Source organism: Emydura macquarii, unplaced genomic scaffold (assembly GCF_026122565.2).
Source record: "Emydura macquarii macquarii isolate MOO-44397 ecotype Brisbane River unplaced genomic scaffold, CSIRO-AGI_Emac_v2 contig_2329, whole genome shotgun sequence".
NCBI classification, from domain to species: domain Eukaryota; kingdom Metazoa; phylum Chordata; order Testudines; family Chelidae; genus Emydura; species Emydura macquarii.
This window is the reverse complement of record NW_027132466.1, coordinates 23,526-38,424: the sequence shown is the minus strand read 5'-3', so window position 1 is coordinate 38,424 and position 14,899 is coordinate 23,526. Positions and strand designations below refer to the sequence as shown.

At 41.5% G+C, this 14,899-nt stretch overlaps 1 protein-coding gene across 1 annotated transcript; it reads left to right on the top strand.

Annotated features, from left to right (window-relative positions):
• Nucleotides 1-1,321: 1,321 nt before the first annotated feature.
• Nucleotides 1,322-2,257, top strand: LOC137161605 (olfactory receptor 14A16-like). The gene has a single exon (XM_067560983.1). The coding sequence runs from the start codon at nucleotides 1,322-1,324 to the stop codon at nucleotides 2,255-2,257; it is 936 nt and encodes a 311-aa protein (XP_067417084.1).
• The last annotated feature ends 12,642 nt before the right edge of the window (nucleotides 2,258-14,899 follow it).

The window sequence follows — 14,899 nt, the reverse complement described above, 5'->3', positions numbered from 1 at the left end:
CGGGGCGCCAGCAGCGATGGAATGCAGAGAAAGACCTTGCATAGGGAAAGTTGAAAATACTGGGCCAAAATATTCCTAGATAAGCAGTTTCTTTTAGTACGTAATGCCATGGAAATTGTGACATAAAAAGACATGTTTGTGTAAGGCTATAAAAGCTTTTAGAATTGAATGTTAAGAGTCGCCCTAGCATATAGGGACCACTTTCTTTACATAAAGAATAAACTTTTAACTTTGCTAATCTGTTGTTTAGTTAATTTGGACTATCCGCTGGGCAACAGACATCTAAGTAAGGACCCCTGAGTTTGGGTTCTTCGACAAGGACCACTGTGATGCTGGCAGACCAGGTGCCAGATCATGCCAAAGCCCCTAATCCTCAGCTGACCACTGACAAAGGCCTGGCTGGAAATCAGCCTGGCTCAGCTGTGGGTTAGTACTGTTAAAACTGGTATAAGATTCATTAGACTGTGTTCAGTGTTTAGACTTTCTGGAATGCTTGGGAGCGGGTGCATACATCAATCTCACTTGTCACATCTTTATTCCGTGTTGTGTGATAATATTTAAGTGTTTTCTTTGTCACTGCCAACCCCTACCATCAGGAGAGAAGCATTGCCAAGAGTGAAATAACCCAATGACTTCAACAGGGGATGGATTCGGTGACCCTGCAGATGAGTGCTCCAGAAAGAGTGGTTATTGGTAAGCCTGCAGGAGACTGAAATGTCATTTGTCTTCTTCCTAGCCTCTTTCATCTGGGATCCTGGACTCCTCCTAGGCTGTGTTCCTGACTCTACAGCAATGTCAACATGAAACCATGAGTGAGCCCTTCCATCTCCGTGGTAGATGCTACTTCCATTTACAGCAGGGTAAATGCACAGAAAATCCACTGGTTTTGGTGAAATTACCCCAGATTTATGCTGTTGTACATGATGGCAGAATCTAGATCTCTGGTCTGCCGTCTCCTCTCTCTAAAATAAGGATAAAATATACCTAACCTTATGCCTTTTTGGGTGAAAAAGATTTACAAACAATTTGTCCTGATTTAATTTCCTTCAACTTTGTGTAAATAAAAAGTAATCTTCTTTGGTCGATGGACTTGATTATCCAATCACTCAGCCCAGTGTAAATCAGCAGTAACTCCACTCGAGACAATGGAGCTGATTCCCCCATCCTCGTTTCCATATTACACCAAACTTCACAGGCTAAGGATATGGCTCAAAGATATTAAGGTGGTTAGCACTAAAGGAGAGTCATTTTACTAGCCTAATTCTGATCCTGGTTCTTGTCTTTCCCTCCACAGGAAGCACATAATGTTTTGAGAAAGACAATGTCCAACCAAACCACTGTCACCACATTCCTTCTCCTGGGATTCTCTGATGTTCCTGAGATGCAGAATCTTAACTTTATCCTGCTCCTACTGCTTTACCTGGCAGCCCTGATGGGGAATCTTCTCATCATTGTAGTTGTAGCTCTTGACCACCACCTTCATGTCCCCATGTATTTCTTCCTTATGAACTTGTCCATCCTAGACGTTGACTCCATCTCTGCCACCATTCCCAAATCCCTTGCTAATTCTCTCATGAACACCACTTCTATTTCCTATGCTGGCTGTGTCACCCAAGTCTTTTCCCTCAGCTTGTTTATGGGAGCAGATTTTTCCCTTCTCACCATCATGGCGTACGACAGATACATCTCTATCTGCCAACCGCTGCACTATGAGAGAGTGATGAGCAGGGGAGCTTGTCTCCAAATGGCAACCTGTGCCTGGATCAGTGGGATTCTCAATTCTGCCCTGCACACAGGCAACACATTTGCATTAACCTTCTGTGGAGGCAACACAGTGGATCAGTTCTTCTGTGAAATCCCCCAATTGCTCAAGCTCGCCTGCTCCGACACATACCTCAGTGAAATTGGTGTTATTGTCTTTAATGCATGCTTTGTCTTAATCTGCTTTGTTTTTATAATTGTGTCGTACGTTCAGATCTTCACCACAGTGCTGAGAATCCCCTCTGAGCAGAGCCAGCACAAAACCTTCTCCACCTGCCTGCCTCACCTCACTGTGCTTTCCTTGTTCATTTTCACTGGCATCTTTGCCTACCTGAAACCCACCTCCAGCTCCACATCAGCTCTGGATCTCGAGGTAGCTCTTCTGTATTCCATGGTGCCTCCAGTGCTGAATCCCATCGTGTACAGAATGAGAAACAAAGAGATCAAAGCTTCACTGTGGAGACTGACTGGGTGGAGGTTATTTGCCAAGAATTAATCATCTGTCTTTCTCCAATACATACTTTTTCACTGTGAGCCTCCTGGTCCAGGCCCCTTTTTTCCATGACAACGGTTTATATATAAATGGGCCAGATTCTGCTCTCAGTTGCACCAGTGGAAATCCAGATTCTCACTGATGTCAATGCAGTTGGTCTGATTTACACCTGCAGAAGATCTGGCTCAATCCTAATGTTTAACGGGTGTGTATTTTGTGGGAGGGAAAAATCCGGCTTTCATTGTGTGCCTAAGCAATTCCTATTAAATTGCTTTAACACTTATTCTTGTTTCATGGACACTAAAAATCAAGGATAGGAGCTTCTTTCTCTTGTGTCTATAAATCAGGATTGGTGCCAAAGGAGTCAGACTGGTGTAAAACTGGAATATGTGAGAGAAGATTCCGAGCTGAACATTTAGAGCTAGATCCTCCACAAACCAGTGGAATTTCTTGACTTTGAGAGAATGTAACCAATTTACACCATCTGGGAAACTGGCCTATTGGCTTCAATGGAACTACATCCATTTACATCACATAGGGACTGGCTCCATTGAGTCCTATGCTATGATTCCAATTTACACAAGCTGTGGATCTGGTATGTATATCATGAAGCTCAATCGATTTAGCTTAACAAAGAAAAGGCCAAGATTTTTTTCCAAAAATATGCTGTTATTCAAACAAGAATTATTTGGAATTGATTCAGGGATTGATTCAGAGAATCAAAACCTAAATTTCATTTTGACACGTCAGTGCATTTCATTTCCTTCAAAAAGAATAAAATGCTTATTTTAATATCCCCGTCTCCATCTTTAAACACCTAAATATCTTTAGAAATCAGGCCCTAGATGCCTAATTCTCACTGAAATCAACAGGAGTTAGCTGCCTGGGCATATCTGAAAACCCCAGTAGATGGCTGTGATGTACTGGGGTGCAATCCAGACCAGTGGGGGGGGGGCTGTGTGCCCCTTGACCCCAAAACACTCCTAGTCCTAGATTTTCCCTCCAGGAAATGTATGTCCTGTACTGCCCAGCCTCTCCCAGACAGTCCAAATATATCAAGTGCATTATTCCTTTAAGAGAATAATGTACACACAACTTGGCCACCCTAAATGGAATCACCCAGCACTTTAACGTAAACACACGGGATTAGATAAAACAATAAAGCAAGTTTATTAACTAAAAGAGAAAGATTTTCAGTGAGTGCAAGCAGTGAGGCAGAGTCAGAAATGGCTGCAAGAAAAATAAATATAAAACACTTTGGAGTGCCTAACGGAACCAGCTATAGTAACTTTAAAGCAAAGTCTCTCACCACATGCTTTCAACAGCATTACTGACCAAATCTTCCAGCCAAGATTCTTCCCCCCCACAGTACAATGGCTGCTTCTTTTGTCTTCTCCGGTGCAAAGCGGGAGATGGACAGGGAAAGAGAAGAGAGGGGTATCTTGGGGTGTTTGTCCCTCCTTTCTTTCAGTTCCTCCTTGAAAAGCATTTCCATCTGAGGGCCAAGAGGTTTCAGGGATGAAAGAGAGATCATGATGTGTTTTAACTAAGATGAAGATCTCTTTACCCCTTCCCCTCCCTTTCTTGCCATAGAATGGCCACTTGATAGTAGATGGCCCATCAGCTTTGTTGACACCTGGCTAGGGTTTAGCCCTGCCCTTTGCCTTTGAGAAACTGGTTTAGCAACTCCCCAAACTTATCTGGGAAACAAGTCAGTCATGATTTCAGCCCATGTGCATAATGTTAGTGGATGCATTTTACTGTTCAGTAGGTTATTAGTTTTCAAATAACACCTTATAAGGCATGACTGTATGAAGATTATTATAATAGTGTCTAGTGTGTGAATACAAGGGGATGTTCTGTCACAGGGAGGAGGTTGGTTAAGATGGAGAAATGATGAGCCACCGAAGATGGCCTGGGATGTGCCAGGAGCATCTACAATGGTGACGTCTCACAAGTGTTGAGAGGGATTCAAACTAGCAACCCCCTGATTTCCCAAACCATTGCCATAGCCTCTGTGCTCAAGGGCCAGGCCCTTAGGGCTCTTGGCCCAGGGAAGAAGTTGGTTTAGGTGGAGAAGCACCGAGTAACAGATGAAGGCCTGGCCATTACAAAGCTGCAGGTAGGAGTAGCCACTGGCTGACGTAGAGGAAGAAGGTCAAGGCCTTCTTCCCCAGATAGGGTGTGGCACACTGTGCCCCAAAACAGTGCACTTTAAACCCCATATTCATCACTTCTGTACAGTTGTAATAATTCATATGAAGCAGGACACGTCAGATGTCTAATGAAAGGACATAATCTGCTAAAATCCATTGTGCTGTCAAAATATGCCTGTTGCTAGAATGGATCAAGTGACAAGATTTACTGTTAGAATCATTAAACCATAGAAGATCAGGGTTGGAAGGGACCTCAGGAGAAATCTAGTCCAACCCACTTCTCAAAGAAGGAGCAACCTCAACTAAACGATCCCAGCCAGCGCTTTGTCAAGGCTCACCTTAAAAACCTTTAAGGATGGAGATTCCACCACCTCCCAGGTAACCCATTCCAGTGCTTCACCTCCCTTCTAGGGAAAATGGCTTTTCCTAATATCCAAACTAGACCTTACACACTGCAACTTGGGATCATTGCTCTTTCTTCTGTCACTGCCAACACTGAGAACAGCCTAGCTCCATCCTCTCTGGAACTCCCCTTCAGGTAATTGAAGGCTGCTATCAAATTCCCCCTCACTCTTCTCTTCTGCAGACTCAAAAAGCCCAGTTCCTTCAGCCTCTCCTTATAAATCATGTGATCCAGCCCCCTAATTATTTTTCTTGCCCTCCACTTAACTCTCCCAAATTTGTCCATTTCCTTCCTCCAGTGTGGGGCCCAAAATTGGACACAATACTTCAAATGTGGCCTCACCAGAGCCGAACTGAGGGGAATAATAATTTCCCAGTGATTTTATAAGTGTTGGCATGTTTGGAATTGCAAAGCTGATATTCCTTTTTGAATCTAGCCCTGAGCATATTTCTTATTTCCCTAGCCAAAATGCAAACTGTTTCCTCACAAGGGAAACTAAAGTCACTTTGATCTATGGAATAAGAAGAGGTGTTTCAATCAATAATAAATAGGTATGGAGGGATTAGATTTGTATTGGTAAATGGAGGTAAACATCAATTTCACTGTACCCACAAACCAATGAAAAATATTTCCGTTGTTACGAACAGGAATTTACAGCTAAGAAATTAATACAAATGTTACAGGAGAAGTTATTTGAGTTTGATTTAAGGATTTTTACTTTATATATTTTTCCATATGATGCTGGCAATTGGTGTTTTAACAGCTATCAATCTTGAACATTTTGAATATCAAAGTCTACTGTCATTAAATAATTATTTTATGTCTGTCCCCATTGTCTGACTGCCCACTTTCCCATCACTAGGGAAACTTAAATCAATTTTAAAAAATGTTTAAAAATAAGCATTGATATTATCCGTCAAATTATGTATCAAAATAAAAATTGACTTCTGCCAAACATAATAACAAGTGGCAGTGGTTCTTAATGATTTTATAAATAAACTAAAATAATGGAATGTTTTGACTCCTATTTTATGTTGAATTATGGCATGAAATAATTCACAGACAATAATAATAATAATAATTCACAGACATGTCTGATCTTCACAGACAAGATCAGCTCTCAGACTGCTGCACTGGGTGGCACAGAATGGGAAGGAGGCGAACATCCCGCAGTGCTGAAGGAACGGGTCCAAGACTATTTAGAAGGATTGGACATTCACAAGTCCATGGGGCCGGATGCAATGCACCCGAGGGTGCTGAGAGAGTTGGCTGAGGTGATTTCAGAGCCATTGGCTATTATCTTTGAAAGCTCGTGGGAACAGGGGGAGGTCCCTGATGACTGGAAAAAAGCAAATATAGTGCCCATCTTCAAAAAAGGGAGGAAAGAGGATCCGGGGAACTACAGACCGGTCAGCCTCACCTCAATCCCTGGAAAAATCATGGAGCAGGTCCTTAAGGAATCCATTTTAAGGCACTTGGAGGAGAGGAAGGTGATCAGGAACAGTCAACATGGATTCACTAAGGGAAAGTCATGCCTGACCAACCTGATTGCTTTCTATGATGAGGTGACTGGCTCTGTGGATGTAGGGAAGGCGGTGGATATGATATACCTTGACTTTAGCAAGGCTTTTGATACTGTCTCACACAGTATTCTTATCAGCAAGTTAAAGAAGTATGGGTTGGATGAATGGACTATAAAATGGATAGAGAACTGGCTAGAGCATAGGGCTCAACGAGTAGTGATCAATGGCTCCATGTCTAGCTGGCAACCGGTCACGAGCGGAGTGCCCCAGGGGTCGGTCCTGGGGCCGGTTTTGTTCAACATCTTTATTAATGATCTGGAGGATGGGGTAGATTGCACCCTCAGCAAGTTTGCGGACGACACTAAGCTGGGGGGAGTGGTAGATACCCTGGAGGGTAGGGATAGGATACAGAGTGACCTAAACAAACTGGAGGATTGGGCCAAAAGAAATCTAATGAGGTTCAACAAGGACAAGTGCAGAGTCCTCCACTTAGGAAGGAAGAATCCCATGCACAACTATAGACTGGGGACCGACGAGCTGGGCAGCAGCTCTGCAGAAAAGGACCTGGGGGTAACGGTGGATAAAAAGCTGGATATGAGTCAGCAGTGTGCCCTGGTTGTCAAGAAGGCTAATGGCATATTGGGCTGCATTAGGAGGGGCATTGCCAGCAGGTCATGGGAAGTGATTATTCCCCTCTATTCGGCATTGGTGAGGCCGCATTTAGAATATTGTGTCCAGTTTTGGGCCCCTCACTACAAAAAGGATGTGGACAAGTTGGAGAGAGTGCAGCGGAGGGCAACCAAAATGATGAGGGGGCTGGAGCACAGGACTTATGAGGAGAGGCTGAGGGAACTGGGCTTGTTTAGTCTGCAAAAGAGAAGAGTGAGGGGGGATTTGATAGCGGCCTTTAACTACCTGAAAGGGGGTTCCAGGGAGGATGGGGCTAGGCTGTTCTCGGTGGTGGCAGATGACCGAACAAGGAGCAACGGTCTCAAGTTGCAGGGCGGGAGGTCTAAGTTGGACATTAGGAAAAAGTTTTTTACTAGGAGGGTGGTGAAGCACTGGAATGGGTTACCTAGGGAGGTGGTGGAATCTCCATCCTTAGAGGTTTTTAAGGTGAGGCTTGACAAAGCCCTGGTTGGGATGATATAGAACCATAGAATCATAGAATATTAGAGTTGGAAGGGACCTCAGGAGGTCATCTAGTCCAACCCCCTGCTCAAAGCAGGACTAACCTCAGCTATATCATCCCAACCAGGGCTTTGTCAAGCCTCACCTTAAAAACCTCTAAGGATGGAGATTCCATCACCTCCCTAGGTAACCCATTCCAATGCTTCACCACCCTCCTAGTAAAAAACTTCTTCCTAATGTCCAATATAGCTGAGGTTAATCCTGCTTTGAGCAGGGGGTTGGACTAGATGACCTCCTGAGGTCCCTTCCAACTCTAATATTCTATGATTCTATGATTCTATGAATACAATCAATAAGAACATTAAAAACCATAAAATAAAATAAATTTCAACATGAACGTTTCATTTCAAAATGAAGTTTTGAAGATTTCTGCAAAACAGTTTTCCAGAATTATTATTTTTTGTTTCATTTTGCAGGAGATTTCAAAGACATTTCCTTTTTTTCTAGTTCAAAATAAAAAAAAAACTTGAAATTTCTCATTAAATGGAAATTCAGAGAATCCACCTGGTTTATAAATAAGATCAGGTTTTCAGAGACACCTAAGAGGTTTGTTGAAGAACCCAAACTCAGGGGTTTTACTTACACGTCCATTGCCCAGCGGATGGTCCAAATTAACCAGACAGCAATTTAGCAAAGCCAAGAGTTTATTCTTTACGTAAAGAAGGTGGTCCCTATATGCTAGGGGCGACCTTAAACATACATTTCTAAAAGCTTTTATAGCCTTACACAAACAAGTCTATTCACGTCACAGTTTCCATGGCAATACATACTAAAAACTACTTATCTAGGAATATTTTGGCCTAGTACTTTTCAACTGTCCCTATCTAAGTTGCAAGGTGTTCCTCCACATTCTGTCCCTGCCGGCACCCATGTCTCATAACTATCTTGTTACTGCCAAAGTTTCTGAGACTAAATATCTGCTAGAAAGACACATTCCATCTCAGGCTTTTGCAGCCATTCCTATAGATCAGTTCTCTTAAGAAACAGAGACTCCATCTTCTTTTCCCTCCACAGGTCTGGATGGTCAACTTGCCTTAGCAGTTTGGAAAATGCCTTCTCTAGCCATCATTTCAGAGAGGCCCAAACATGCACAATAGCCTTCCCCTCCTGTTCTTCTTTGCACACCTTACCTAAGGCCATAGTATAATTACAATCTCTGTGCCAGTCCCTTAGTGGTATTCCATACAGTAGCCATAACAACCGTGGTTTGAATCCTAGACATGATGTTGATCTTTCAGTTTGTCTCTCATCCATCCACCCACCCTTTGGTTAAAGACACTTTCCCTGCTCCAATCTAACTTCTGGAGTGAAATCCAAGACAGTGGTGCCCATCTGTAAATCCTTGGATAGTTGAAGGCAAGTCTCAGACTGGTTTCTCTCTATCCAACCCACTCAGTCTGTGTGAGACCCCTACTGAGCCATGTCCTCGGCTGATGTAAAGCAACGTAGTTGAGTTGAAGTCAATGGACCTACCTTGATTTACAAGAGCTGAGGAGCCAGCTCATTTACTTCATCAACATTTGTTAGTGTTATTATTACCATAGCTCCCATTAATTACAGAGCATGCACTTTGAGGATAGGGTTGGACTAGATGACCTCCTGAGGTCCCTTCCATCTCTCATTTTCTATGATTCTACGATAACCTGAACTCCACCCTCTCAGGCTTCCTTTCTTCATGCACCCTTTCAGTGGCTGAGGTGGGTCTTTATAATGGAATGGGTCCAACACGTCTAGGCCTTATTAACAGCCTCTAAGTTGGGCCTGACAGAAGGTAGCTGCTCCTTTTAAAGAGCCAGAGAAGAACAGGAAATAGGAGAGGAAACTGTGGCAGGACCCACAGAGCTCAAGAGGCTCCTACAGGAGACGGACCTTTGAGCGAGGGGAGAACAGAAGCAGATCCTGGGAAGGGATGAAAAGCCGTTCCCAACTTGGAAACTTGAAGATAGATAGACAGAGAGACATTAGGGAGGAGGGGATGTGTCCAGCTTGAGACTGCGCTGGAAGACTCTTCTGTGTTTATTTTGAATTCTATGTTAATAAGCCAGGCACCAAGAAGGGACACATGAGCCTTAGTAGAATTAGTGTGGACCCCTAAGGAGGGAAATGGAGACAAGGCACTGCAGAGCCATCCTAAGTCACCCATGAGGGGGCATTCTGGAGGTGGCCACACCATTTACACAATCCTTCAGCAAACTACCCTTTCCTACCCTACCCACATCGTTTGTGGATATTCATAGAATCATAGAATATTAGCGTTGGAAGGGACCTCAGGAGGTCATCTAGTCCAACCCTCTGCTCAAAGCAGGACTAACCTCAGCTATATCATCCCAACCAGGGCTTTGTCAAGCCTCAGCTTAAAAACCTCTAAGGATGGAGATTCCACCACCTCCCTAGGTAACCCATTCCAGTGCTTCACCACCCTCCTAGTGAAAAACTTTTTCCTAATGTCCAACCTAGACCTCCCACCCTGTATATTGTACAGGCGTAAATACCTGCCCTTTCCTGGTTATTATGCGGCCAGTCCGCTGTCCAGTCTAGTATTCAGTAGCTAAGATGATCTAAAATCAAGATCTAACCTATAAGTAATATTTATTATTAAATTAATTAAATTAAATTATATTACATAAAAGAACAGTTAAACATAGCCAACAGGTCAATAGTATAAAAACTAAAGCCCATTGATAAAATTTAGAATATGGAGAATAAATATATCTATAACTAAAATATATCTAAAATCCACAGGATACGTGAAATGAATGTTCGGGTTCACTGTTTATCGCTAAAAAGAGCCAACATATCCGTCGTAGCATACATAGCAAGTCTGCACACACTTTCTTTAAAACTTTTAAATTTATCAATACCTAAAATTTTAAAAATTTCATCATTTCTTTCACTCCATTTACCTCTCGCCCCAACCACAAATCCAAGGAAGTGGATGATCTTCCCACCAGTGAGCTGCAGCACCTCCTCCTCCAACTCAGAGTAGTATGCCTCCTTCTCACTGTGGGCTGCCTCCACACTGTCAGCGTTGTCTTCCCATCTAACTGTGACATCCACAATGGCTACCACTCCTTCCTTTTCAATAATGAGGTCGAGTTTTCTCAACTTCCCTTCTTTATTATGAAGGTAAGGTTCAATCCACATTTTACATCCTTTATTTCCTACTTTATCAATTAATGCTTTAACTATTCTATTATGTCTTTTAATTCTTGCTTCTTTCGTTTTTATGCACTGACCAGAGATATGAGGAATTGTCTCTTTGACCTTACCACACCATCTACATAACCCTTCCTCCATCTTCCATCCTCTTGCTAGAGCTTCCCTGGTGGGAAAAACATTCGCTCTCGTTTGCAATGCCGCAATCAGGGAGGAGGACCTGGCCAAGCAAGGATATTTTAAAAAAAAATTACTAATACAATCATTTTTAAAATATTTAATACCAATTCCCTGACATCTTAAATTACTCCATTTTAAAAACTCTTCATCTCTCCACGTTTTAGGATTAGCTGTTTTAGCACTATATATTAAAATTTTCTCCACTAAATTTTCCCCAGCATATAAAAATGAGAAATCTATCCAATCATCTTTGGAGACAATATGTCTCCTCCATTTACGAATTAACATGTTTGGAATTTGGGTACTAAATTTTGTAACTGCTAAACCCCCATCTCTAGTTCTAGCATAGAATAGCCCATCAGTTGTACATTGGGGGAGATGTAAAATCTTTTTAAGAGTGTTCCTAACTAAAACATCTAATTCATTTAACATATAAAGTGGCGGCTTGATTAAAAGTAACTCATAAAAAACTCTCGTTAAAATGTAAACTTTTAAAATTATCAATTTCTGTGCAGGTTTTAACGGAGCCTTACATAAACTTTCACACCAATCAACTAATTTTTCCTTAGGGGAATTATTAGCCACTCCCACCCATGGATCTATTCTTGCACCTAGATAACTTTCAGATTCACCAGGTTGAATATAATCAATTAATTCATCCCCTAATCCCCATTTATCTTTTGGGTTGATAACATATGTTCCCATGCTTGGGAAAATATGAAAGCCCTTTGTCTTTTTAACATTTACTTTTAAACTTGAATTTTTACAAAACTGATTAAGAATTTTTAAATTCTTAACCATCCCCTTATAGGACTTACTTAATATAGCGATATCGTCGGCAAAGGCCAATGAAGTTATCTTTCTACCCTGCACTATAAAACCATCTCCTTCATCTTCCAATTTATATAAAAGAGGATCCGTGGCTATATTAAATAAAATAGGGGAGAGCAGATCACCTTGCTTAACTCCACTCTTAATTAAAATAGGTTCTGTCTTATCCTCACCAACACTAATTTCAGTGTAGCAATCTGTATACAAATCCTTTACAATATCAATAAAACTCTCTGATATCCCAAATCTCTTTAACCCCTTTAAAATGTGACCATGGCCAACTGAATCAAATGCCTTAGCAAGATCAATAAAAACAACAGCTATTTCGTCTTTATTTTTCTTGGCCCCTTTAATTAACTTTTCTAAAATCGATACATTTTCCTCACAGCCAGAGGCTGTGATAAAACCTTTTTGTCTGGGGCATAATTTAACAGCACTTGATAATCTTTTAGCTAAAATTTTTGTATACAACCTAATCCAAATTGAACCAATAGTCAATGGCCTCCAAGATTATATTTTCTTCAACTCTTGTGGATCCTTGACTTTAGGAATTAGGATCGTACATTGCCTTTAAAACACTCTGGAATCTGTCTATTTAAAAACCAAATATTAAAAATCCTTACTAAAATCCTACTGTCTAAATTATAAATATCCCATAAATCCTTAACCTTAATTCCATCTGGTCCAGGAGCACTACTATTATCAATCTCTCTTAAGGCTTCTCTAATTTCATCAATTGATAAAGGCCAATTTAAAATTTCATTATCTACCACTTCTTTTACTTTTGGCCATCCTCTGGTATTCCCATGTCCTTCTCTACCCAAAATTTCTTTATAATAGGTTTCAATCTCCTTAACTGCTATCTTACATGTCGCTTTATCAAGTTCTCCCATAATGATCCTAGCCAACCTTTTCTTATCTTTTTCAAAGAGGGTTTGATAGAATCTAAATTTAGCTTTTCTCCCAGCGTTTGTTCTATTTCTATTATATTTATCAGGAGGCTTACCCACTTTTTTCCCTTGTTTACCATTATCATTCTGTATATTATTTTCTTTATTATTTTCCAAATTCTCTACATCTTCATGAGGAGAGTTCATCAATAATTTACATAATTCCTCAAATAATCCCCAACCTTCTGCTACAGTGGCAGAAGCATTTAATTGCTGTTCAATAAAATCCAATTTCTCTAAAATACGAGCCCCATTACACCTAACTCCTGTTAAAATCCTATCAATTAAAATTTTATCTTTTAGGGGTTTAATTTTCTCACGTGGAGGAATATCTTCTAAAATATCTCCCATCCCACCCTCTTTCCATAAAACCATAGAATCTTCATCCTTTTTAACCTTATTCTTGGCCAGGTCCCTCCTCTTATCTGATATTTGCTTATTTGTTTTTGTTTTTAATTCACTTTCTATACACTTATTAATATTTCTAGTCCCCGCATATTTTATTTCAAGCTGAATCAATAATTCAGTTTCCTCTTCTGTCCATACCCGAGAGCGAATTGTTTTCCCAACCACTCTAGCTTCCTTTCTTTCCTCATTCCTCACCGCAGGATGCCTATGTCTGATGTGTTGACTCCGCCCCGAGCGAGTGTAGAAGGCAGACCCACAGACCGTGCAGGCATACTTCTTCTCTGAGTTATCCACCTCCTTTGGCCTGCACTTGGCGTAGTGGCAAGCTATGCTATGGAACTGCGAATGTTTACCACATTTTTTGCAAATAACTCTTATTGAAGTGCTTTTATGTACATTATTTATATGCTTCACCCATTTACCAAAACTAGCTAAAATTTGTGAACATATAGGACAATTAAAACAATCTACGGGATATTCTAAATAAAATATTCCCTCTTTAAATGAACTACTCTCTTTAAAACTAGCTGTATTCATAAAATTTGTATTAAAATTATCTCCTAAAATATTTCTTCTATTTTTCATAAAATCATGTTGTAAATTATTAAAATTGGTATTATTATTATTATTAAGATTCTTAAATTCTATTAAATATGGATCATCAAAAGAATCTAAATATTTGTCATAAAATCTAGATTTAGAATCGATTATCTTAAGGTCACTATATAAAACATTCATAAAAGCCATCGGTAAAAGATTAAAATCTAAAACTTGGCTTTCACTAAAATCCTCTTGTTCCTCCCGAACAACACTCTTCTCTCCGACTTGGAGATTAAAATCATCCATAAAACCAGCTATTCCATCTTTTACTCTATCTATAGCATAAGGAGATAGCATCGGTCCGGCTCTATGAATAATACCCCTAATCAATTTAAGACTACTAGCCGGGGCGTCGAAACTAGTAGCGGGGGCATTTTTAACCCGGTCCAGCACCAATCCAGTATGAAATAAAATTTCTGTTTTCTCCATAGATTTAAAAGATACTACCCTTCACAGAGGGAGGCTTACCCTTACCAGGGGGAGGCTACCCTTTCCAGGGGGAAACTAACCCTTTACCAGGGGGGACTAACCCGTTACCAGGGGGGAGGCTAACCCTTACCAGGGGGGCAGTTAGGTGTTGGGGCTGCCCTCTCCACCCCCTCCACACAGCAGGGGGGGTTCGTCCTCTGCGATCAGCCTGGACTCCGCCAGTTACCGACTCTCACCACGAGGAGGTTGCGGTAGGACTTGCCAATCAGAGGCTTTCCTCGAATGAGGGGTCCCTGCCAGCTTAATGCCGAGCCCTAATGGGAGGGTGGAAGTGAACTCGGACTCCACGGAGAGATACTTTCAGCACGGCTCTCGCCATCTCTCCGGCACCAATTATTCATCCCACCTCACCCTCAGGTTCTTCGGGAGGGGACTCAACCCCTCCGACCGTCCGGGCTCAACAACTGAACAGGGTCCAGAGATGCATGAAAAGCCATTAAGAGAGTCAGTTTCTCCTTGTTCTGTCATCTACCACCACCGAGAACAGCCTAGCCCCATCCTCCCTGGAACTCCCTTTCAGGTAGTTAAAGGCCGCTATCAAATCCCCCATCATTCTTCTCTTTTGCAAACTAAACAAGCCCAGTTCCCTTAGCCTCTCCTCATAAGTCCTGTGCTCCAGCCCCCTAATCATTTTGGTTGCCCTCCGCTGCACTCTCTCCAACTTGTCCACATCCTTTTTGTAGTGAGGGGCCCAGAACTGGACACAATATTCTAAATGCGGCTTCACCAATGCCGAATAGAGGGGAATAATCACTTCC